This window comes from Lingula anatina, chromosome 1 (genome assembly GCF_051362555.1).
Source record: "Lingula anatina isolate TDL-2025a chromosome 1, LinAna3.0, whole genome shotgun sequence".
Classification (NCBI taxonomy): Eukaryota; Metazoa; Brachiopoda; class Lingulata; order Lingulida; family Lingulidae; genus Lingula; species Lingula anatina.
The window spans coordinates 23,941,147-23,963,981 of record NC_141767.1 but is presented as its reverse complement, the minus strand read 5'-3'; the positions used below and the strand labels follow the sequence as shown (position 1 = coordinate 23,963,981).

The 22,835-nt window shown below is 37.0% G+C and overlaps 2 protein-coding genes across 50 annotated transcripts in view; one reads left to right on the top strand and one right to left on the bottom strand.

Moving 5' to 3' along the window:
* Nucleotides 1-9,911, top strand: part of LOC106168364 (midasin-like) — a 62,722-nt gene extending 52,811 nt beyond the window's left edge. For 2 of the 3 annotated variants that reach the window (XM_087000603.1, XM_087000614.1), the window contains 24 exons: nucleotides 418-514; nucleotides 727-918; nucleotides 1,104-1,174; nucleotides 1,389-1,827; nucleotides 2,158-2,379; nucleotides 2,718-2,855; nucleotides 3,003-3,138; nucleotides 3,336-3,475; nucleotides 3,719-3,889; nucleotides 4,073-4,214; nucleotides 4,548-4,669; nucleotides 4,866-4,967; nucleotides 5,204-5,386; nucleotides 5,640-5,738; nucleotides 6,024-6,146; nucleotides 6,383-6,574; nucleotides 6,801-7,010; nucleotides 7,185-7,274; nucleotides 7,442-7,557; nucleotides 7,700-7,874; nucleotides 8,074-8,147; nucleotides 8,369-8,483; nucleotides 8,750-9,010; nucleotides 9,238-9,911. In XM_087000603.1, the coding sequence (XP_086856729.1) occupies nucleotides 418-514; nucleotides 727-918; nucleotides 1,104-1,174; nucleotides 1,389-1,827; nucleotides 2,158-2,379; nucleotides 2,718-2,855; nucleotides 3,003-3,138; nucleotides 3,336-3,475; nucleotides 3,719-3,889; nucleotides 4,073-4,214; nucleotides 4,548-4,669; nucleotides 4,866-4,967; nucleotides 5,204-5,386; nucleotides 5,640-5,738; nucleotides 6,024-6,146; nucleotides 6,383-6,574; nucleotides 6,801-7,010; nucleotides 7,185-7,274; nucleotides 7,442-7,557; nucleotides 7,700-7,874; nucleotides 8,074-8,147; nucleotides 8,369-8,483; nucleotides 8,750-9,010; nucleotides 9,238-9,375 (3,748 nt within the window). In that variant the 3' untranslated portion in view covers nucleotides 9,376-9,911. The remainder of the gene's footprint in view (nucleotides 1-417; nucleotides 515-726; nucleotides 919-1,103; nucleotides 1,175-1,388; nucleotides 1,828-2,157; nucleotides 2,380-2,717; nucleotides 2,856-3,002; nucleotides 3,139-3,335; nucleotides 3,476-3,718; nucleotides 3,890-4,072; nucleotides 4,215-4,547; nucleotides 4,670-4,865; nucleotides 4,968-5,203; nucleotides 5,387-5,639; nucleotides 5,739-6,023; nucleotides 6,147-6,382; nucleotides 6,575-6,800; nucleotides 7,011-7,184; nucleotides 7,275-7,441; nucleotides 7,558-7,699; nucleotides 7,875-8,073; nucleotides 8,148-8,368; nucleotides 8,484-8,749; nucleotides 9,011-9,237) is intronic. The other variant, XM_087000607.1, reaches the window with a different exon arrangement.
* Nucleotides 9,912-11,545: 1,634 nt separating this feature from the next.
* LOC147764146 (uncharacterized) lies at nucleotides 11,546-21,159 on the bottom strand. 47 transcript variants are annotated; one of them, XM_087000554.1, is made up of 11 exons: nucleotides 20,259-21,158; nucleotides 19,336-20,178; nucleotides 19,205-19,256; nucleotides 19,074-19,125; nucleotides 18,942-18,993; nucleotides 17,486-18,862; nucleotides 16,893-17,075; nucleotides 16,520-16,665; nucleotides 15,826-16,219; nucleotides 15,114-15,213; nucleotides 11,546-14,644 (listed from the first exon to the last, which is right to left on the bottom strand). In XM_087000554.1, exons 5-6 carry the CDS (start codon nucleotides 18,981-18,983, stop codon nucleotides 18,458-18,460), a joined length of 447 nt encoding a protein of 148 aa, XP_086856680.1. In that variant the 5' UTR covers nucleotides 18,984-18,993; nucleotides 19,074-19,125; nucleotides 19,205-19,256; nucleotides 19,336-20,178; nucleotides 20,259-21,158; the 3' UTR covers nucleotides 11,546-14,644; nucleotides 15,114-15,213; nucleotides 15,826-16,219; nucleotides 16,520-16,665; nucleotides 16,893-17,075; nucleotides 17,486-18,457. The 47 variants fall into 47 exon arrangements, with proteins under 47 accessions (XP_086856680.1, XP_086856690.1, XP_086856698.1 ...); XM_087000564.1 differs by having other exon boundaries at nucleotides 19,468-20,178; XM_087000572.1 differs by lacking the exon at nucleotides 19,074-19,125 and having other exon boundaries at nucleotides 19,599-19,650; nucleotides 19,730-20,178.
* Nucleotides 21,160-22,835: the final 1,676 nt, after the last annotated feature.

Sequence of the window (22,835 nt, the reverse complement as noted above, 5' to 3'; positions counted from 1 at the left end):
TTTGTCAGTTATTGAAGTATTTCTGATTTTTAAAAAAATGAACAAGCATGACTAAATGAGAGGAAGCATTACTTTACTTAGATTTCAAAGATTTTATTTTTTTCTGTTTTTAAAATTAATGGTAATTAAGTCATTCCAACTTATCATTTCCTAAAAAAAAATGACTCAATAGATAATGACCAAACCACGAAATAGAACCACCCAATTATTTGTACCAACCACAAATTGCTTTTAATACTGTCTTATATTTGACCACTGCAAAAGTTACAGATAAAACTTATCCATAGAATTTATAGTTGATAATGGCAACCCATAAAAAAAATCCCATAAAAGGCAGAGGGACTTAAACTGTTTTAATAAAATCATGGTAAGAAAGAAAAAATAACCTAGATGTACACTTCTTATTGCTTCTTGCAGGTGCTTTTACAGTACATTGTCTACTTGCCTGCCCAAACATCCTCTGCCTGAACATGTACCTGCTTTACCAGACCAAAAGGATGCAGAACACTGGGTGGTAAGCATGCACTGTTATCGAATTTGGTATTTGGAATTAAAGGTGTAGAAAGGATGATTTTTTATCCATAATAACTTACAGTTAAAATGCTATATAAAATGTGAAGATTTTATAATATGCAAATGAAAGTTAAAATATGAATATTTCTACTTATGACAAACTTATACTGCACAGTCTGAAGATAGAAATGAATTGAACCAAATCACTTTCAGGGTGCTCTAGATGACCTGTTGATCACAGCCTGGGAGACCTTGCAGCAGGTCCATATTCTACTCCACTGCTGCCCAGAGAAATGTGCTGGGGACACTGTCTACCCCTCTGTGCTCCCCTCACAGCACCTAGCTGGCATAGCACTGATGTGCAAGGGGGATGGAGCATGGACTGAAACCGTGGACAAACTGCAGGTGAGATCAAAAATCCTCCTTTCAGGGAAAATAATTCAAATACCATGTTTTTATGTATTAATGATTGGAGATATTAAGAGTATTTAAATAAAGATATGCATCAAGAGGCCCACTGAATAAGTATAAAAAATTATAGATCTGAAAGTTGAATATGACTTTCATTTTTTTTTTTTTTTTTTACACAGATCATAATAAATAAAATAGAAGAAGTGACGAAAGAAGCAAGGACAGAAAATAAAGCTGAGCTGGTGTCGTTGTAAGTAGGGTTTATATATAATGCTTATATAATTACACTTACTATCCTAGCCTCTGAAATATGAACTTAAGGTTTTAATGTTTAATGGATTAAAACAGTGTAGAGTTCTGTTTTATCGTCTCTTGAGTGCTCTTTGTATTAGTGAAGTACGTTTTTTAACAGACTGTTGGTGTGTGATAAAAACAGTCTGAAAGCTTTTTAAACTACATTTCAGAGGCAAAGTGGATAGAATTAGTGCAGCATTTCAGCAACTGTCATCCCTAGTGCCAACCCTGAGTGAAGTAGCTGCATTATTTTCTGCTCCCGGTGGTGCTTTGAACAGTTTGAACAGGTCACTGAACTATTTAATACAGCAGATCACAAACACAGCCAATGCATACTCAGCTTGGCTCAACAAAGAAAGATCATGGGAAGAGCTCTCAGATGAGACCATACAAGATAGTATCAGAACATTTAGAACTAAGTTGAATGATGTTATTACAACCATACTGCTTGGCGTGCAAAATCTGGTGAAGTTAATAGGAAATGAAGCAATGGGGGAGGGTGAAGAGGAGAGAGAAGAGGAGGATGAGGGAATTGATTTGAAAGATGGTCATTTGACAGAACTTCAAGCAAAGTTGGAGAAAGCTGTTGAGAACATTGGAATGGAAAAGGTAAGTTGGAAGTGGGTCAGATTTCTTTTTCTAGCATTCATCTGATACACAGATAAGCTTTTTTTCCATGGAATCACTAAATAGGGACCCCCCCCAGTGTTTTGTCCCATGATAAATGTTCAGAGAAATATTGAACCTAGGTGCAAGTCTAGGAAATACATAACTGTTGTTTTTTGCTCCCTCCTTGTATCATTTTCATTCACTGATAGTTCCTTTTTTTCTGTGGTATCTAAAAGGTAAGGTCCGTTGATAAGATAATGAGTCAAAATAAAACAGCAAAACACTGAGATTAAGCAGATAATTTTGATTTCATGAATTTTCCTAATACAGGTTATCGCCAGTGTTCAGTATCTCCTGATGGAAGTCAAGACCACCCCAGCAATGTCACAGTTGCTGAACCCCAAGTGTGACCTCCTCTCTCTCTGTATCCCAGCACTGGACCAGTACACCAAGCTGGCACAGTATCATGTCACTGAAATGGCTGCCACTCACAGAGCCACAGCCAAACTACTCTCTGTTCTACTGGGAGTGTTCACTGAGCTGACTCTGAAGGTGAATAAAACAAAAAAAAGTGCAAATCATAAACTGGTTGTTTTGTCCTTGATTTTAGCTGAGTTAATGTGTGTGACAAATTAGGTTGTTAACTATCTTCATGATATGTAAATTTAACAGACATGAGGTTTTTCTGCGGAAACGTGGAATTCTGCATTTTTAAATTCAATTCTGATGCTTCCTGAGATTTGTCTTGTCTGAGATTCTATAAATGTTCAGAGTTTTTTTTAACCTAGGCTCATGTCTGATTTAAAAATAAGTGTTGTGGGTTTGTAGCTGGATGCTTCCCATCTTTGCATGCAGAGGGATATTTGTATTGATTTTGTACCTTGTTTCAGGGTTTTTGCATTCCTCCTGAATTATCAGATGAGATGGAAGGTGAAGGATCCACAGAGTTCAGAGACATTGAGGGTGGTGGTCTAGGGGAAGGAGAGGGCGTCAAGGATGTCAGTGACCAGATTGAAACTGAAGACCAGGTATGAATCACACATTTCAGAAGTCTGCTCAATCTGTCAGCAGCTTACCATCAGTCAGTTTTATATATTAACAAAAGGTAGCTGCATTAAGTATGGATGTGGTTTATCACTTTACATTTATAATAGCTACCTTCTCTGTATTTCTAGCTTTATGATGCACAGAAGGAAGGACAAGAAAAACAAGAAGAGGATACTTCAAATGAACCAGATTTAAAAAATGAAGAAAATGCAATAGAAATGTCTGAGGAATTTGGTGGGAAGCTGCAAGATCTGGAACCCCAAGGTATTACACAATAAATTACCATGTTAGTTTTAATAAGTTGAAGATGAGAGTGTAATTATGTATTGCTATAGAAAGCTACCCTTATGGCCAGATAGGTATATTTGTGTTTAAAGTCAAATTTGAGGCCTTGGTTCTTGTTTGTGGTCACAATTGAGAATATATTTTAAAAAGTTTTGTTATCCTTGTTTTATGTGTAGAGGGTGACAATGAGTCTGATGAAGATGAAAACGAGGAGAACGAACTTGACAAAGAGATGGGGGATGTAGACAACCCTGAGGCAGATAAGCTAGATGAACAGATCTGGGGCAGTGATGATGAGGATGATGACAAGGAAGAGGTCAGTAAAACATGGTCACTAGTGTGCTTGATTCACAGCAGTGTTTGCTCAGTCTGTGATTTCTTTAAACAGGATTTTCATGTTGGGTTTAACGAATTTAAAATGATTAAGCAGAAAGATGATTAGTTAGATGATTGATCAGAATAAATATGGTATAGTTTCTAAAATGTTTGTTACTTAGAAAACTATAGGCTTTAAACTGTTGTGTGTGAAAGATAGTTATGAACTGTTTCCTTGTTGTAGAATGATAGGGAAGAATCTGGAGAGGGAGCTGGAAAAGAGACAGAAAGTGAATTGGTTGCCAAGGATGACAACCAAGACAAGTCAGAATCCAGTGAGAAAGAAAAAGAAAAGGCTGAGGAACAGGATGAGAAGGAAGAAGTTGAACCTCACAAGATGGAGGAATTTGATGAGGTGATGATTGTGTTGAAGTTGCTAATATATATGGTAATGGACTTATGTAAACTAAACTACTTGCATCATATTTGTTTTAAATCTGTATTTCTTTTCATTTGTGTTGGTCTCTAAGTGTGTTGGGAAATCTGATATTTGAGGTTGATGTTCATTTCATGATGACCCATACTGTGCCAATTACAGACTGAGTATGATGAAGAGCAGGTGGACCCCCATCATGGCCAGCAGCCTGAGCAGCCAGATGTTGAACCCATGGATCTGCCAGATGATCTCAAACTGGATGAGGAGGAGGAAGAGGAAGGAAAGGAAGGTGTTCAAGGTGAAGGTGAGCCTTTCATAGTTCTGTGGGAAAATGGTGAAATTTTGATTGAGGCAATGATAGTAAGCAGAATTTTCAAATAGTTTGGTTTGAAGTGTGTTATAGTAAAATCCTATACATGTTTACATGTTTAAAGGACATCATTTGATCTGATACACTGAAGTAACATTACAGATTTATTGTGAGAAAATGAACAGGAGTAATTAAATGTCAATTAGTAAAAATAAGATGATTTCTTTGTTTCATCCTACTCCAAAACTTGTAGAACATGTATTGACGGAATCTCTTGTCCTGTTAGCTTTTTACAGCAGATTAAAAATTAATGATGTTAAATTACAGAAGAAAATCCATTTGACTTGGATAAAGTCACAGATATAGATGAAACAGAAGACGACAAAGAAGAGAAACTAGAAGACCAGGAAAACAAAAGTGAACTGGAGCAGGAAAAAGAAAATGTGGAAGTAAGTTTTGGGAGGGTTATTATAGATTTGAGGATCATTATTTTTTAATGTGGTCAGTCAGCATATCATAAGATTTGTTTGCTGTTACTGCCTATTTTAATTGCTAATAGTAAAATATGTCCTCTCTATTTAGAATATTATTGAGTAGCAGTGCTTTGTGTCAAGCTTTTGCATTGAAGGACTAAACACTTTTCAGGGCATGGAAGAAGAAAAAGAAAATGAAATTGCCAAAAGTGAAAGGAGTGAGGAAAAAGATGAAGAAGGGAGACCAGATGATCAGCCAGGAATGGAACCACAGGTATACTGACAATGAATGAATCTGATAGTTCAGCAATCCATATTGGAATTACTATTTAAAATTATGCTCATCTGTTTCTTCAGATCATGTAAATAATCTTAGGTAAGTAATTTGTATGGTTCTGTCGCAAAATTTACTTTATTCCACATGAGAGCAGTCCTTTTTCTCAATCAAAATATAATTTATCTTGTCTCATGTTTAAATGAAAATTCATAAACCTACTTATCTTATCTCAGGATGAGCCATTAGGTACTGAGCAGAATGAAGAAGAGGACAAGGCTGGAGAGGAAGAGGGAGCAGATGACCAAAATGTGCAGGCAGCAGAGACTTATGGGAAGAAGGAGCACCATGTGCAGAGTACAGACCAGAGTGAGGCCGCCCAGGACAAGGCAGCTCAGGGTGAAAATCAGCAAGAAGAGGTGAGCTCTGGGAACTTCATGGGTTTGGGTCATAATTTAGAAGACCTAGGTCTTGCCACTACTGTTCATTCAAAATAACTGATTTGTTAAAATTGTAAAGCTTAATTGACATAGTGTAAAGATTCATTTTCTGGTGTTAAGATATTTTAAGAATCATAAAAATCAGTTATTGCATCAAAAAATGTTTTACTTCATTACAGAGATTTTTTCTGGAAATTGGTTTGAAAGTAATTTTTTGACAATTTATTTTTAGACTGAAGGTGTTGGCATAGCAGAGTCTCAGGAGGAGCAAGGTCATGAAGGTCAAACTCAGAGCAAGGTCACTCAAGGAGGGACAGGGGAACATATGAAGGTGAATAAAGCTGTTTCTTTTCAGTGTGTGCTAATGCAGGTAAAAAAATGACAAGATGTGAAAATGGATCCAGCAGTTCAATAACTTGATTGCCATGAATTGAAGATTGACTAGAAGTATATTTTACATGGTGTTGGTGTGTTGCCATGTTAATCTTTTGTCACTCTCGTCCATATTCCCTCTCACTAAATGGTACAGCAAGTGAGGCAATTAATTTAATTAGAAAATTGTGCTAGTTATTTTTTTGAAAACATTTTATAAGCAATACAATTTTTTGTCTCACAGGAGCAGCGTAAGCCTGGGCACAGTGACAGAGAGCGCAGTCTGGGGTCAACAGAAGACAAGTTTAAGAGGAGACTACAAACCATGGATCCTTCCAGTAATAGCCAGGATGAAGACCAGGATCAGGTAAAATCTTTTAGTAATAAAATTTAATCATAATAATATGCAAATGGTTTTCTAAAATATGGGTTGCTACCATGATGTTAAGGGTATTCTGAGTATTCCTCCTTTACTTTCCCCTTAGTTAAAAAGCCAAGTGCATCAACCTTCATTTCATATTGTGCAATATGATTTTGTCTTTCCAAAAAGTTATGAGAAATTTGATTATTTTTGCTTCAAACTACCATCCTTTCTCAATACAGGACAAAAATGAGCAGGCCGATTTATTTGAACACCTGAAGGATTCTCAGAAGCACTATGATGCCCAGACACTGGATGCTGCTACTGCTGAACAGCTGGAGCAGCAACCCATTCCTCAGCTTGATGAGGAGGAAGGAGAAGAAAAAGTAAATGAAGATGATGAAATGAAACCCTTGGATGATACTGATCATCAGGTTAGTTGTCCTGACTGATGAAATAATTTCAAAGTTAGCATTTATTCAGGTTTGGAATGCATGTAAGTTTTATTTTTCAATGAGGGAGAAATACAAATACCAATTTTTCAACCAAAAATACTTATGTTTTTAATTCTTGCCAAGTGTCAGCTTTTCTGTGTAATCATTTTAGTATGTCCAATTTACTCTCCTTTGCATTCCCTTTTTTTTATTAAATCAATTTTAGGAGGAAGACAAAAAGGTTGACAAGCTATCATCTGCTAAATTGAGGAAACCAGATGGAGGCAATGATAAGAGAGAAAATGAGGAAGGAATGGATGTGGATGAAAAAGGTCAGACAATGGAGACCAGTGGAGAAAAAATTGAAACTGCCACAGTTCAGCGACCCATGGAGTCTTCCATTCACACAGCCTTGGAGCATTTGCATTTAGAAACGGTAACCAGCAGTTCTGCATTAACATCCATGTTTGAAATTTTTTTTAATATTTTCATTGCCAGTTTATCCTTTCACTCGTTGTAGAAGATTTTGATAACTTTCAGAATTATTACAGTCTAAAAAGTGCACTTTATTGGGGGTCCATTACCTTCAGTGATATTTCTGTTTTTTCAGGCCCAGGAAGCAGATCTGGAAAGTTTAAGAAGAGAACTTGAACAGCAGTTGACCACATGGAGCCACCCTAAACCAGGCTCAAGAGAAGAGGTAAGTTTCAATCCAATAAATTGGTCTTAGTGGCTGTTAAATTATTAAAAAAAAATTGAAATGGTGAGGAGAAGCAGAAAATTAGGGAGGGGGAAAAAGATTGGTATTCCTATTCTTTAGTCACCTTCAAACCATATTACTTTATATATTTTATTTTGGTCCTGCAGGAGCAGCAGGCACAGGAGGCCTGGCAGAGATATGAAATGCTGACCAGCAGTTTGTCCCAGGAACTGTGTGAACAGCTGAGGCTGGTTCTGGAACCATCTCAAGCTACAAAACTCAAGTAAGTATCAGTAGCTCTACTTCACACTTCTGTTGACCAGTAAGAGTGTCCAAAGAAATATTTTTTAGAGATGGTGAGTGAGAGGTTAAGGAAATTTTATATGGTAACAGTTGATCAGAAAGAATATTTTTGATACTTTCAGGGGAGACTATCGTACAGGCAAGCGACTCAACATGCGCAAGGTGATCCCGTACATTGCCAGTCAGTTCAGGAAAGACAAGATCTGGCTAAGGAGAACCAAACCCAGCAAACGTAACTACCAGATCATGTTAGCAGTGGACGACTCTTCAAGTATGACAGACAACCACTCCAAACAGGTATGATAAGCTGGGTGTTACCAGTAGCACAGTCTTTAAAACAAATAGTTTACTCCAAGGCTTTTATTGATCATGTTATTTAAAAAGACTGCTTTTATTTTCTTCACACAAAAAATGCTTAATTTACGATGCTCAATTATCTTCAAGAAAAACCTGTGGTTTTGCCAGATCTTCACATTGTTTTGTTTTATTACTACAGCTAGCCTTTGAGTCTTTAGCTGTTATTGCTAATGCCCTTACAACCCTGGAGGCAGGAGAACTGGCAGTTAGCAGGTAAATTTGAGTTTTTCTTTAAAAATGTCTCATTGAACAACAAAAAATAAAAATAAATCCCATTTTGGTGAAATTAATGCTGTAAAAATATATGTAATATTTGCTTAAAATTGTATTAGCTTTTAAAAACAAAATTTCCTGTAAGTTAACAAATATTTTTTTTGTTAAACTTTTTGTAAAGAATTTGAAACAGATGTTTTATTTATTCATTTTTCTTGTAGTTTTGGTGAGGTGGTGAAGGTCCTGCATCCTTTCCAAGAGCAGTTTTCCAACCAATCAGGTGCCAGGATCCTGCAGCAGTTTACATTTGAGCAGAAGAAGACCAAGATTGCACAGGTAAGTTTATATTAAAATATCTGAAACTTTTACTTTTTCTTCATAATTTTCTGCTAATTTAAAACATATTTTCAGAACCTAAACCAGAAATGTTATCTTCATTGCTCACTCATAATATAATACAAAACTAATACTGATACATTCTCATATAAAGCTTGTACCTAAGTTTAGTGTTCATGGATTTCAGTTTTGGAAGAAATTTGAAATTTCATGTGTTCACAGTGGTTGGTACTTTAAAGCAATGAATCATCTGTCCCCAATTTCAGCTCTTAGACCAAGCCACAGGTATAATGCTGAGTGCCAGGTCCAGACAGCAGGGTGTGGTCACTAACATAGAGACCTCCCAGCTCCTGCTGGTGGTCTCTGATGGGCGTGGCCTGTTCCTGGAGGGTATGGAGGTTGTCAAGCAGGCAGTCAGGAGGGCCAGGGAGGCCAATGTGTTTGTGGTCTTTGTGGTCATAGATAATCCTCTCAATAAGGACTCTATACTGGACATAAAAGTGCCAGTGTTTAAAGGACCTGGACAGGCAAGGCTCAAAGATTAAATAGCAAACAAAAGTTTTTTTTTCAGTTGTGAAACATACTTCACGTTGTTGAAATTAGAATATCAGCATATCCATTCACCTTATTAAGAAACTACTTGAATATCATTAATTTGAAAGAAGGCCCAAGTTAAATGTTTCCTATATTGAGTATTACTAAATTGAGAAATGTTTATCTGCAGATTTGTGAAATTAGAGTATTGTATTTTCAGATTCCTGAAATCAAATCTTACATGGACCATTTCCCTTTCCCATTCTACATTATACTGCGAGATATCAACTCTTTGCCCCAGACTCTGAGTGATGCCTTAAGACAGTGGTTTGAACTGGTCACTGCTGGGGACAGCTGAGGACGGGTCACTGGCAAAGGACATACTATATATTATGTGGTTTTGACTCCTGGAGGGATGGGACAGGAAGAAGAATATATCGTATTAATTTTTGGAACACATCTTTCAGTATGTCTTTTTATTGAAATATTGCTGAGAATGATTTTTGAGTCACTGCTTCAGTCCAGATTATTGACAAGATTTAAAATTGCTAGACTGCTTTATTCTTTAATAAACAATTGCCAAGTTAAAACGCATGATTGTGTTGAAACACAGCTGACAGTAATTTTGGAAACATTGTTTTATGTGGTAATATGAATACTGTGCAATTGATTGTGGCATTGCTGAATGCCTCATATATTTTAAATTAATGGATTTTACCCACCAAAATTTTTCGGGGAAATGCGCAATTTTCTCGTATTCCCCAATCATTTATTTATCCCTCTCTGCACTTGAGTCCAACCTTAAATTAGATTTATGAAGGTTGATTTAGTTAACAAGGCAGCAAAGCTGTCAAATGTACAGACAAAAAACAGAAAATAAAGATGCAAAATAGGTCATTTTGTCAATTTTGATGCAATAATAAATAATGCTTATAATAGCACTGTCAGTCAACACTGAATTTTAATCATGTACAACAGGTAACATGGTCAATAACAGGAGTGGACCCAGAGATATTGCAAAATTTACCTGCATAATTATCACTGCTTCCTTATTATTAATCTAGCAGACTGGCTTAATCTTTGGGAGTTTACAGGGAAATATCAACAACTGTGCTTTATGTAATCTCATTTAATAACCTATTAATTAGGCAAATGACTTTATAACTCTGAACTTAGCTTAGTGATACCCAAGGGAAATTTACAGACTGACCCTCTCAAAGGTCTTTCAGACCAATAAGTCACATCTTAAAAAAAGCAGAAAGTAATAATGCACAAAATAGGATGCTGTCAATTCTGATGCAATAATATATTACGCTTAACTGCAAAGTCAACATCAAATTTAAATTATGCAAAACAGGTAATACCGATGAAAGTAAAAGCAGGCCCATGAGAGTTCAAGTTCATACTTAGAAATGCCAGAATGAGAAAAATGAGAATTTCACAAAAAGTTGCGTTAATTCAATAAAAAATGATAATCCAATAGAGCTGGTTTTCTTATTTGAGCTGTATGTCAATCCTAAGAATCATTCTTTTAAGCTAAAAAAAATAATAACTAACACAGTTTGCTTTTTATCATAACGTTTGTGATGACAGTGCACGAAGTTGGCTTTTTGGCAATTTTGATGCAATATTACATAATGATTAACTATAATTACCACCATTTATTTTTATTAATAACGTGGTCATTTAGAAAATTTGATTACCACTGGGCTTCATGACCATGGGAGTTCCAAGTCCCACATTGAAAATGCCAATATATGAAAGATAACAACTTCACAAACGTACAACAGAAAAAGAAACCAATTAGATTGCTTTTCCAACACAGGCTGCATTTTAGACCTGTGTTTCTTTCCTGTAAGTTTTAAGAAGAGTAAGTAACATGGTTTTTCTTTAATGGTCACTATAAAAGCAGTGTCCAAAATAGAGGTTTCTTCATTTTCGTTGCAATATTACATAATGCATAATGACCATCAATTTTAATAATGAAATAAAATTATCATGGATATTCAGACTAGCAAAGGTCTTCAAACCCATGGAAGTTCAAAGTCACACCTTGAAAATGTCGATATGTGAAAAATTTAAGGATGAGTGCAGATAACCATTGGCAAAGTGCCCATCGTCAAATTTTTTTAATAATTTGCTATTATAAAGTTTATGCATATATTTGTTGTGTGAAAAAATATTATTTGGTTTGAGGCATCGTTTGAGGCATCTTATTTTTAATGAGTTATATGTGGGGGTGGAGGTAACCATATTTACCTGTTGTATGCAGTCTAATATGAATCAGAGCAAGTTATTTCAGCATATATATTGCATAAATAATTTTTTCTAATGAAACTTGTCTTGTGGTGAAAAAAAGAGTTATATGTTAAATAATTGCGATGTGGGAAAGTAATTGTTTTTTTTGTTTGTTTGTTTGTTTTTTTAATCCTAGAGAAGAGAGGGAGGGGTGGTGTATTACAATATTTTCTCACAGAAACCATCACTGATTTCACTTAACTGTATAAAAGTCTTGTAACTAGAAAAACTTGTATCAGCGTATTTATTAATTTTATATAACTTTTCTCACAGACCAGCATTTGTTGGTCTAAATAATTATATTGTTAACCAATACACATTTTGTACAAAGCCCTATAGAATAGTAAAAAATGCTAAAAGCAAAAGGCTGTTACAGTAACACAAAAAAAATCATGTGTTAAAGCACTCTAAACACCTATTTGGAATGTTTCCATTAACCATACAATAAACAAGGTATAAATTGTACCAAAATAATGATAAGGTAAAAGTAAAAACTAAATGAAAATATAGTACACATAATAACAGTAATGGCCAATAATCTGTATGACAATGAAAATAAATCACCTAAAAAGTACTTCATATATGATAATGTATGTGATAAAGACCTTGTATAGAAAGCAATGCAAGAGTTATTTTATACAAAATATATAAATATGAGAATAAAAAATGTATAATAAACAATAGATAATTAATCAGATGTGCTGTCTGAAACACTTTCTGCCTCGCTAATACTCTCACCACGATGTTGGTAAATGCAAGAAGTTATAACTTCTTGGTAAATGTGAGGCATCCTACCTCTCTACCTCCCCCTCCCCACACGCACACACACGCGAAAGTTTTTTTAAACCATATAATGCCAGTTCTAAACTGTGAATAGGGTAACTATGGGTCGCTGCATGCCATCTTCTTTCAAGCAAATCAAAGAAATGTTAAAATATTTAAGCAATTATAAATAGTAACTAAAACATTTTAATTTAAAAATCACAACAAGCATATTATCTTTTCGTTATCCTTTCTCCTTGCAAAATCAAAGCAACCAAAAAAACTGGACAACTCCACATAAATATTAATAGCAAAAATGTATTATCACTTTATCTTTATTGTCATCATCTGTGAAACAAGATATGAAATGAAAGTTTCTTCAAAGTGCATTGTGGATCAGTGTATATTGTGGATAAGTGTTCCAGTGTACGCGGACAAGGTCGTTCAATGACGGCCTGGGGCAGGTTAGTAAACTTCAAGTTGATATCATGTCAACAAGATGCAAGGATACTGTCAATCACAATTAGGGGAGAGGCATGCGTGGTTTCCCTTCAAAAACTATTATAGCCTAACATTGATTCTTCTCTCCGAAGTAAATGTGTGATTTTTTTCCTTTTAAACAAAAAAGTTAAGGTATGGAAGAAATTGGAGTGACAGAAATAGTGACGAGATTGTAAAAGTTTAAGTGAGAGGCGAAAGAGGACAATTTCTACTAATGATTAAACGAGCATACATGCGAGTCCATTTAAATTGATTTGCAAGTCTCGCTTTTTTTAGCGATCTGTACACGACCACTTTTTTTTACAAAAAAAAAAAAGAAAGAAAGAAAATTATAGAATATTTTTTATTCAACTATTATGTACAATTTTGAATATTTACAGTTGATTTAAAAAGTAATGAACTACGTAAACGCAATGAATTAATACATAGCAGTATTATCAAAAGTTCTAAGATTTTCCATCGTCTTCATCTAGCGTCCGATAATGCAGGTCTTGTGGTCGGAAACTGGTACCAGATGCTCTCGGGCCGTGGGGAAAAACCCGTCTAAACCCTTCGTGGGGAATGCCGGGAAAGTGCCCACGCCCGAATAACATGACGAAATCGGTTTCTATTGGCACGGCGCTGCGTACAGTTCAAGAATCGTCCCGTTTTAGACAGCATTGTGTGACGGAATAACCTTTGTCTTGACTAACTATTCTCTATATATACTATACACGAGGTGAAGCATAAAAACTTATTAAAGTAATTCTTACAAAAAAAGGCACTGAAGCCAATAAAAAACTAACAAGAGACAACAATTAAACAGAATCATTTTGACTTTATCTTGGAGAATTAAAACCATAAATAAAGTTAATCATTTTACAACTGCAAGCATCTTTCAAAACTTGATTATAGTTCTCTTTATGATAAAATGCAAACAGATACAAGTAATATGATTATAACTCGGAAATATCAATGATTTCAACTAAACTTTGATATATAATTCGACTTAAAATACCAGGTTTCTAAAATGTAACTTTGCACTGAAATCGCAACTACCTGCATGATACAAGCTTGCTTCAAAATATTTCGGATCTCACATTACACTGTATGACCGCCCATATAAATTTCAATCTGAATTTTTTTGATCCGGAGAAAAGGTGCATATGTGATGAAGTGGATGTATTTGTCAACTATAACACTTGAGAAAATCTAAATATTAGTAATGTGATCTCTATCTTGAGAGATGACAGCATCTCTCAAGAAGAGCAGACTGTACAAAAAATATAATGAAATATTTTCTCACACGTAAAATATTTCATTACAGATTTTGCACAATCTATCAATGTAAAATCTCTTCATGTAAAAGCGTTTACATGAAGTCAGATTTTACAAAGATGTGAGGGTTTGTTAGTAAGGTTAGTGTGCAGGTTAAGACCTTTTCAAATGCCATACTGACAAACAACTCCACATCATCAAAAGCACAAATTTGAAAAATGACCATCTCAGATTGAAACAAAACACAGACGACCACAAGTGGTGGGAATGTTTTTGTGAGCAAAAAACTATCTGCATTCAGAATGTGGATAAAGCAACTATATTCAAATTTATTAATATAATAATTATAGCAACTGTAGAGGTAGACTTTTCCTACAGAAGCACACATCTTATGCAATTGATCTTGTATGGAATGAAGAATTATCTTGAACCTCAGTTTTCTCTTCTGTTATTGAAATAAAATGGTTCACTGCATAAGGCATAAAATACAAATGAAATTTGATGCAATTTCACCTTGACATGTTTGTGACCCATGAACCCCAAATATTCTCAGCATCTAAAAGACATTATTAGACTGTATTCAGTACTGTATATTGCCTTCATTACCATTCCACATTCTCTATATTTGTTTGCAGAACAAGCCGTGTCCTTCAACACCAAAACTCGTGGGATGTCCGAGCATCGATGAAAGTGTCCACAGGGCTCCTTGCTAACGCTGTACAGTGTTTAACATCTTGGACATTTGGTCTTGGGTCGACGTTATCCGACATCATGCAGGCGTAATTATTGGAAAACTTCCAATTCGTAGCCTACAAATGAAATCCAACTTTTACTCAAAAGTATGAAAAGCTATATCGAAAGCTTGCAGTAACTGCAACAAAGAAAGTATATCACTGGTATTTACACACCGTTAACATTAATGAAAAGCTTGGTTCTTAAAATGATCAGAGCGTTATTTCCAAATGTACAGTGAAATATGCTTCCTTTATTGAAATATATATATTAACTTTTTAGAGTAAGTAGACAGCAGTCTTCAAAAAATAAATTATTTCAAACATTTGACAAAAAAGTAAGAAAAGATGTTGCTATATTGAATATTGTAATGTTAGCCTACATGTTAAATTGTTGACTGTCTGTGCTACTTCTAATTCTACTGTTTGTTTACATAGGATATAGTTTTTGATCACTGTCAATAATAAGAAATGCCATAATACACCAATAATAATACTTAAAAATTCAGAACCACTTTTCTTAAGTTGTTGATCCCCAATAACTTACAAAGTTATCTGTATAAAGATCCCTCAATCCTGAAGAAGTGTTTCATCTGGAGGTTTGGTAGTTGCAATCTTCATTTTTAGAATCCACCACTTTTGTTAGCCTGCAAATTTAAATTATTACTTCAAAATGTAATAAAAGTCAACCATTTGTATATGAAATGTGTTTTTAAAGTTTCAGCAGTTTAATGGGAAATAAATATCAAAAGCACTTTTGTCACAAACTTGGAAATAACATTCAAGCGAAATATTTTGACATGCCACTGGCGACCTTCAGACTTAATGTCACAATGGGGTATTGCACAAATTAGTTTTAACGAAGGAAAAGGAATACTAACAGCATTTAAACGACTCTACTCAAAGACAAGTTTAAGTAAAGCCTGAACAATCTAGATCCAGCGGGAGGAGTGTACTAGTATTCCATCAAGTGTTTAATTTGTGAAGGATTTATATGGGAGAGACAAAGAGAAAGTTGAACGTTAGAGTTAAAGAACACGGGAAGGAATAAGAAAGGGTACCCGAAGAGGGAAAAATACACTACAGCCCAAGGTAGCCTTCTGCTACAATGAACCATCACAAAAAAACATTGATTGGGAGAGTGCCAAGATTCTACAAAAAGAAAGTGACTGGAGAATAAGAGGCGTAAAGGGAGGCATATAAACCAGGAAAATGCCCAACAATCTGAACAATGTAGAGAGATGGAAATAAATACTCACTTCTACGGTGGCCTTTTATTACCACAACCACAGCACTGGAGGTGGGGGTGGTAGCTGCTAGTATACAATTTCTGGACCAGTGACAACGTCCCGGAGTCACATTGGTGGTGGGTGTTGGGGGCGGTAGCTCCAAGTAATCTGGACCAGTAACCACGCCCTGGAGTTACATTGGTGGTGGTGGGTGGTGGGGGCGGTAGCTCCAAGTAATCTGGACCACTGACCACGCCTCGGAGTCACATTGTTGGTGGTGGGTGGTGGGGGCGGTAGCTCCAAGTAATCTGGACCACTGACCACGCCCCAGAGTCACATTGGTGGCGGTGGGTGGTGGGGGCGGTAGCTCCAAGTAATCTCGACCATTGACAACGTTCTGCAGAATATCGAGACTGTTGAGGATCTGAAAGTTGACGAATGGCATGTCAAATATTTTGTATGAATGATAAGGTTTTTCCACATCTGTGACAAATTAAAAGAGCTTTTTACCTGTGAAAAATGAGCACTGAATTTGCTAGAGTAAATTGTAAATGGAAAACAAATGCCTGCACCGAGTGACAGGTCCCAAACATTCTTAAAACAATTGTCTAAGACCTTGCACAAAATGCTCAGTTTGTTGGAGTTGCACTGATAAAAGGTTTGTATTATCTATACAATGAATGACAATCTAGTTCATTTACCCTTATCCTGTCCCATAACTTACCTTGAATGCTCTCTAATCACAACTATTGAAGGGCTCTTGAAACACTATATGATATAGCTGACATGGCTTTCTCCATTTTAGCCTTGTCAACCTTGTTAAAATGGACCGTCATCAGGACAGGCGCTCCCCAATGCTATCTGCCTCAACTACAAAATAAAAAATTATAAGTCAAAAGTTTCCCTCTTTACTTCTCCCACCCAAATCCAATCTACTAACCATAAATATCTTAATCCTAGGAGTGGGTCATGGGTAAAAGACATTGCCTTCTGAATGTGAGCTGTCAAATTAATGTGGCTAACGGTTTTTAGTTTTTCAAGGTATGAAAAATCACTTAAGTGTTTTGTTTTCCCCAAAAAACATGAGTGATATGTACCTTTTAAGGCTTGATAGATTTCCATCTCTGTGAAACGCAATATGCTTCTGATGCTCCCCCATGCAGCCCCCTAACATACAGACCATGGCAGGACTCAACCATGCACCAAGGATTGAATGTGACCCTCTTCTTGCACCTCTTTCAAAAAAGAGGGACTTTATCAGGAATTGCCCTAATTGAGTTCTGTAAATAGAAAGGAAAATTTGATTAGTTTTCAAAAATTGTATATCAAAAGCAGTCTGCAGCCAGAAAAATTGTTGGAATCGGTAGATTTCCAGAATGTGTCAATTTGGTGACATGGCTGTTAGATTTTATCTATAAGTATGAAAAAGAGCTTTTGATTTATTTTAAATGTAACTGTTACATCATGATTCGAGAAAAATGTCAAGGTCTTGTTAATACAAATATTAATGCAATCCAGTCTAGTCCTATTGAACTTTGTATTCGAACCAGTGAATCAAGATTCAGACATCTATATCTAGTTTTTAGGAAAGAAGGTGGACTGAATGGCCAGTAGGGTGAAAAGTTTATGGCACAGACTGCTGCTGAAAAATTAATTTTAGTGTATTGTTCTCGCCAGTAACACGGGTTACCTTGCAGGTTTTTCCGCCTCAGTGAAACACCATATGCTTCAGACGCTTCTCCAATGCAGCCTCCTCAACAGACCGTGGCAGGACTCACTGGCACCAAGGATTGAGGGATGTATCGGAAGTGTGCACGTGGCCCTCTTCTCCTTGCAGTTGCCATGAAACGTTGGACAGGACTCGCTGGACGCTTCCTAGTGCAGCCACCTCGTAGACAGACCATGGCAGGACTCGCTGGACGCTTCCCCAGTGCAGCCACCTCGTAGACGGACCATGGCAGGACTCGCTGGACGCTTCCCCAGTGCAGCCACCTCGTAGACGGACCATGGCAGGACTCGCTGGACGCTTCCCAAGTGCAGCCACCTCGCAGATAGACCATGGCAGGACTCGCCGGACGCTTCCTTAATGCAGCCACCTCGTAGACAGGCCACGACAGGACTCGCTGGACGCTTCCCTAGTGCAGCCACATCAAAGAGACGGACCATGGCAGGACTCGCTGGCACCAAGGAATGGTCAAAGTAGCTTAAGTGTAGATGTGGGACGTCTCCTTGCAGTTGTGTTCTGTCAACAGAAAGAAAAATGAATTAATGACTTTTCATACTATGTCAGCACTCTGCAGTCAGGCTTACCTTTAAGTGGTTTCCATCTCATTGAACAATATATGACAAGACTCGCTGGACGCTTCCCCAGTGCAGCCACCTCGTAGACAGACCATGACAGGACTCGCTGGACGCTTCCCCAGTGCAGCCACCTCGTAGACAGACCATGGCAGGACTCGCTGGACGCTTCCCCTGTGCCGCCACCTCGTAGACAGACCATGGCAGGACTCGCTGGCTCCAAGGGATGGTCGAAGTAGCTTAAGTGTAGATGAGGGGTGTCTCCTTGCAGTTGTGTTCTGTCAACAGAAAGAAAAATGAATTAATGACTTTTCATACTATGTCAGCACTCTGCAGTCAGGCTTACCTTTAAGTGGTTTCCATCTCATTGAAACACCATATGACAAGACTCGCTGGACGCTTCCCCAGTGCAGCCACCTCGTAGACAGACCATGGCAGGACTCGCTGGACGCTTCATCAGTGCAGCCACCTCGTAGACAGACCATGGCAGGACTCGCTGGACGCTTCCCCGGTGCAGCCACCTCATAGACAGACCATGACAGGACTCGCTGGACGCTTCCCCGGTGCAGCCACCTCGTAGACAGACCATGGCAAGACTCGCTGGACGCTTCCCCTGTGCCGCCACCTCGTAGACAGTCCATGGCAGGTCTCGCTGGACGCTTCCCCTGTGCCGCCACCTCGTAGACAGACCATGGCAGGACTCGCTGGCTCCAAGGGATGGTCGAAGTAGCTTAAGTGTAGATGAGGGGTGTCTCCTTGCAGTTGTGTCCTGTAAACAGAAATAAAAACGAGATTAGATTTCTTTCATTTCTCAAACCCCTCTTCCAAAAAGAAAAAAGATTACATACCTTAAGGAGTGTAGTCGAAGTCCCACAGGTGGCGCCCATCATCTTCTATGTCCTGTAAACAGAAATAAAAACGAGATTAGATTTCTTTCATTTCTCAAACCCCCCTTCCAAAAAGAAAAAAATATTACATACCTTAAGGAGTGTAGTCGAAGTCCCACAGATGGCGCCCATCATCTTCTATGTCCTGTAAACAGAAATAAAAACGAGATTAGATTTCTTTCATTTCTCAAACCCCCCTTCCAAAAAGAAAAAAGATTACATACCTTAAGGAGTGTAGTCGAAGTCCCACAGGTGGCGCCCATCATCTTCTATGTCCTGTAAACAGAAATAAAAACGAGATTAGATTTCTTTCATTTCTCAAACTCCCCTTCCAAAATGAAAAAAGATTACATACCTTAAGGAGTGTAGTCGAAGTCCTACAGGTAGCGCCCATCATCTTCTTTGTCCTGTAAACAGAAATAAAAACGAGATTAGATTTCTTTCATTTCTCAAACTCCCCTTCCAAAAAGAAAAAAAGATTACATACCTTAAGGAGTGTAGTCGAAGTCCCACAGATGGCGCCCATCATCTTCTATGTCCTGTAAACAGAAATAAAAACGAGATTAGATTTCTTTCATTTCTCAAACCCCCCTTCCAAAAAGAAAAAAGATTACATACCTTAAGGAGTGTAGTCGAAGTCCCACAGGTGGCGCCCATCATCTTCTATGTCCTGTAAACAGAAATAAAAACGAGATTAGATTTCTTTCATTTCTCAAACTCCCCTTCCAAAATGAAAAAAGATTACATACCTTAAGGAGTGTAGTCGAAGTCCTACAGGTAGCGCCCATCATCTTCTTTGTCCTGTAAACAGAAATAAAAACGAGATTAGATTTCTTTCATTTCTCAAACTCCCCTTCCAAAAAGAAAAAAAGATTACATACCTTAAGGAGTGTAGTCGAAGTCCCACAGGTGACGCCCATCATCTTCTATGTCCTGTAAACAAAAAATAAAAACGAGATTAGATTTCTTTCATTTCTCAAACTTCCCTTCCAAAAAGAAAAAAAGATTACATACCTTAAGGAGTGTAGTCGAAGTCCCACAGGTGGCGCCCATCATCTTCTATGTCCTGTAAACAGAAATAAAAACGAGATTAGATTTCTTCCATTTCTCAAACTCCCCTTCCAAAAAGAAAAAAAGATTGCATACCTTAAGGAGTGTAGTCGAAGTCCCACAGGTGGCGCCCATCATCTTCTATGTCCTGTAAACAGAAATAAAAACGAGATTAGATTTCTTTCACTTCTCAAACTCCCCTTCCAAAAAGAAAAAAAGATTACATACCTTAAGGAGTGTAGTCGAAGTCCCACAGGTGGCGCCCATCATCTTCCATGTCCTGTAAACAGAAATAAAATCGAGATTAGATTTCTTTCACTTCTCAAACTCCCCTTCCAAAAAGAAAAAAAGATTACATACCTTAAGGAGTGTAGTCGAATTCCCACAGGTGGCGCCCACCAGTTTGCAGTCTGCTTCCTAGACCTGTAATAAAAAGAAACCTGGAAAGCATGGGAATATGCAATGACACTACGATTCCAGCCCACGACAGCAAAAAGGTGAAGTATCCTGCGAAGATGACCGAGCGACGATTCCTCGTGGGGAGAAGCGAAGATTTTAGCTGGCCAGCTAAGAGAAACGCCGAATCCACCGTCTAGACGTCTGCGTGTGCAGGGAACAATATGTCGAAGAGCGATGCGTTGACGTAGGATGAGTAGAAGATTCGGAGAAATGGGAGTCGACTCCCGTGTCCTTTGTGCTTGATAAAGGGCGCAGCACATGGCATCCGTCCTGTTGCTCTAGATCTGTCCGCTGTTGAGTGAACGCACTTTTAAAATTTTGCGCTTTTATACCTTTGTTGACGTATAGTCACATGATGGCGTTCTTGTTGTCACCAATGGTCAACTTGTTCAAAGGGGATGGCCTTTGATAGTGATGCGCAAAGTTGGTAATAATATCTTATCAACATATACATTTTCTTTTATATTTTATATTTTGATTATTCTGCCTGTCAGTTTGTTTATAATAAGAGTAATAAGTTCTAAGCAATGTCTGTGAAATGTGCAGGCAAATTTGATGAAAATTTCTGAGCAACATACCTTCTCCCTAAAATTTTTATAGGTACGATGTCCGTTAAGCTGGTAGCTGTGAACTTCTCGCAGGCTACTTTAGTGTGCATGTATTTGAACACTGATCCAAAATGTGGATAATGTAATTTGGCGTAGGGTGACTGCATTTTTGAGGCAGCCTGAGGGAGTATGGTTGTTCTGATTGTAGTGAATTGTCGAGTTCAGTCACCCAAGTACTCTGAGACACATTTTGTAATCAACTGACTTGTTATTCTGAAAAATGAAAAGACAAATTATATTGATTTACAAAACTGGAAGATAGAAGCAGTGGATCATATTACTTATGCCAGGCAGAAGAAACGACTGAATGTATATGTCTATATTCAAAACGTCTACTGATTTAGGTAATAATTAATAGCCTGGAAGATAGCAGCAGTGGATCATATTACTAATGCAAGGCAGAAGAAACGAGTGAATGTATATGTCTATATTCAAAACGTCTACTGATTTAGGTAATAATTAATAGCCTGGAAGATAGCAGCAGTGGATCATATTACTAATGCAAGGCAGACGAAACGAGTGAATGTATATGTCTATATTCAAAACGTCTACTGATTTAGGTAATAATTAACAACTGACGTCTCCCTTCATGGCGTCGGGTTATCAGTACTCCCACACCAGTAACATGAGTTATGAGTTGAGCAGAAACAGAAAAAGATTTTTTATAAAGATAATGCAAGTATATGTGTAGGCCCATTTATCTTTTTTATATTACTAAACGTAAGAATTGTTTGTCCAAGTGAAACTTTACTTACATCAGCCTAGCAACTAAATCTGACGTTTTAACGTCTCCGAAAATAACTAGAATTTTTTGAATAACGCAATAATGCGGCCACCTTCGAGGTGTCGCCCGGTTTTTAAAAATTGAAAAAAGAAACTTTTCGGGGTGTCTTTTGTCGCGGGTCATTATTTTCAGTTGTTTGATGTTTTTTTGTAATATTTTAGCCATTGATAGAATCTATAATTCAGTTACATCCACGATTAGCTGGACGAAATGGTGACAGGGAAAAGTCAAATTTTTTAAACGGCAAAAACTGCATTCTCTTAGAAAGCAATTAGCAAACATTCATTACCAGGCACTGTGAAAAATTCAACCGAAGTTGAAGACAAAATGTGTTAAAAATAAACGTGCATGTCGTAATACCTATTTAAAGCAGTATAATTTTTGTTAGTATTAAAAACGTGTAAATATTATCCAGATAGGATATTTTTAAAGCCTTCGATATTTAAAATATTTAAACTTCCCATACTTTGAGGCATGCATGAGTCGGAAAATGTTTGCATAATTACATAAAAAACTAGAATTATCTCTTTATGTGACCACAGTTTACTCATGTGCCTTACATCATTCCCTTAAACCCTTTCCCAATATCGATTTCAGATATTTTTGACACATTTTGTCTTCATCTGAATCACGTGAACGTTATCAAGTGTCATAAGGCGTACATTACGAAAATATTTAGGTCTTGGAACATGATTTGATGACTTTTTTAAATGCATATATATATACAATTATAAATTTATAATTAAGTTATTTAATATCAAATTATAAGTTCTGACCGAGTTTTAAAATTTATTTTAGGAGGGGTAAAAAAACCCCAACCCCATCTAATATATATTGAATACATCCGTAGGCTTATGTCCTTAGAACTAGGCGTACAAAAGAAGATATCGTGTTAATTTTTGGAACACAAAATTTTGAATATATTGGTGAGAATGATTTTTGAGTCACTGCTTC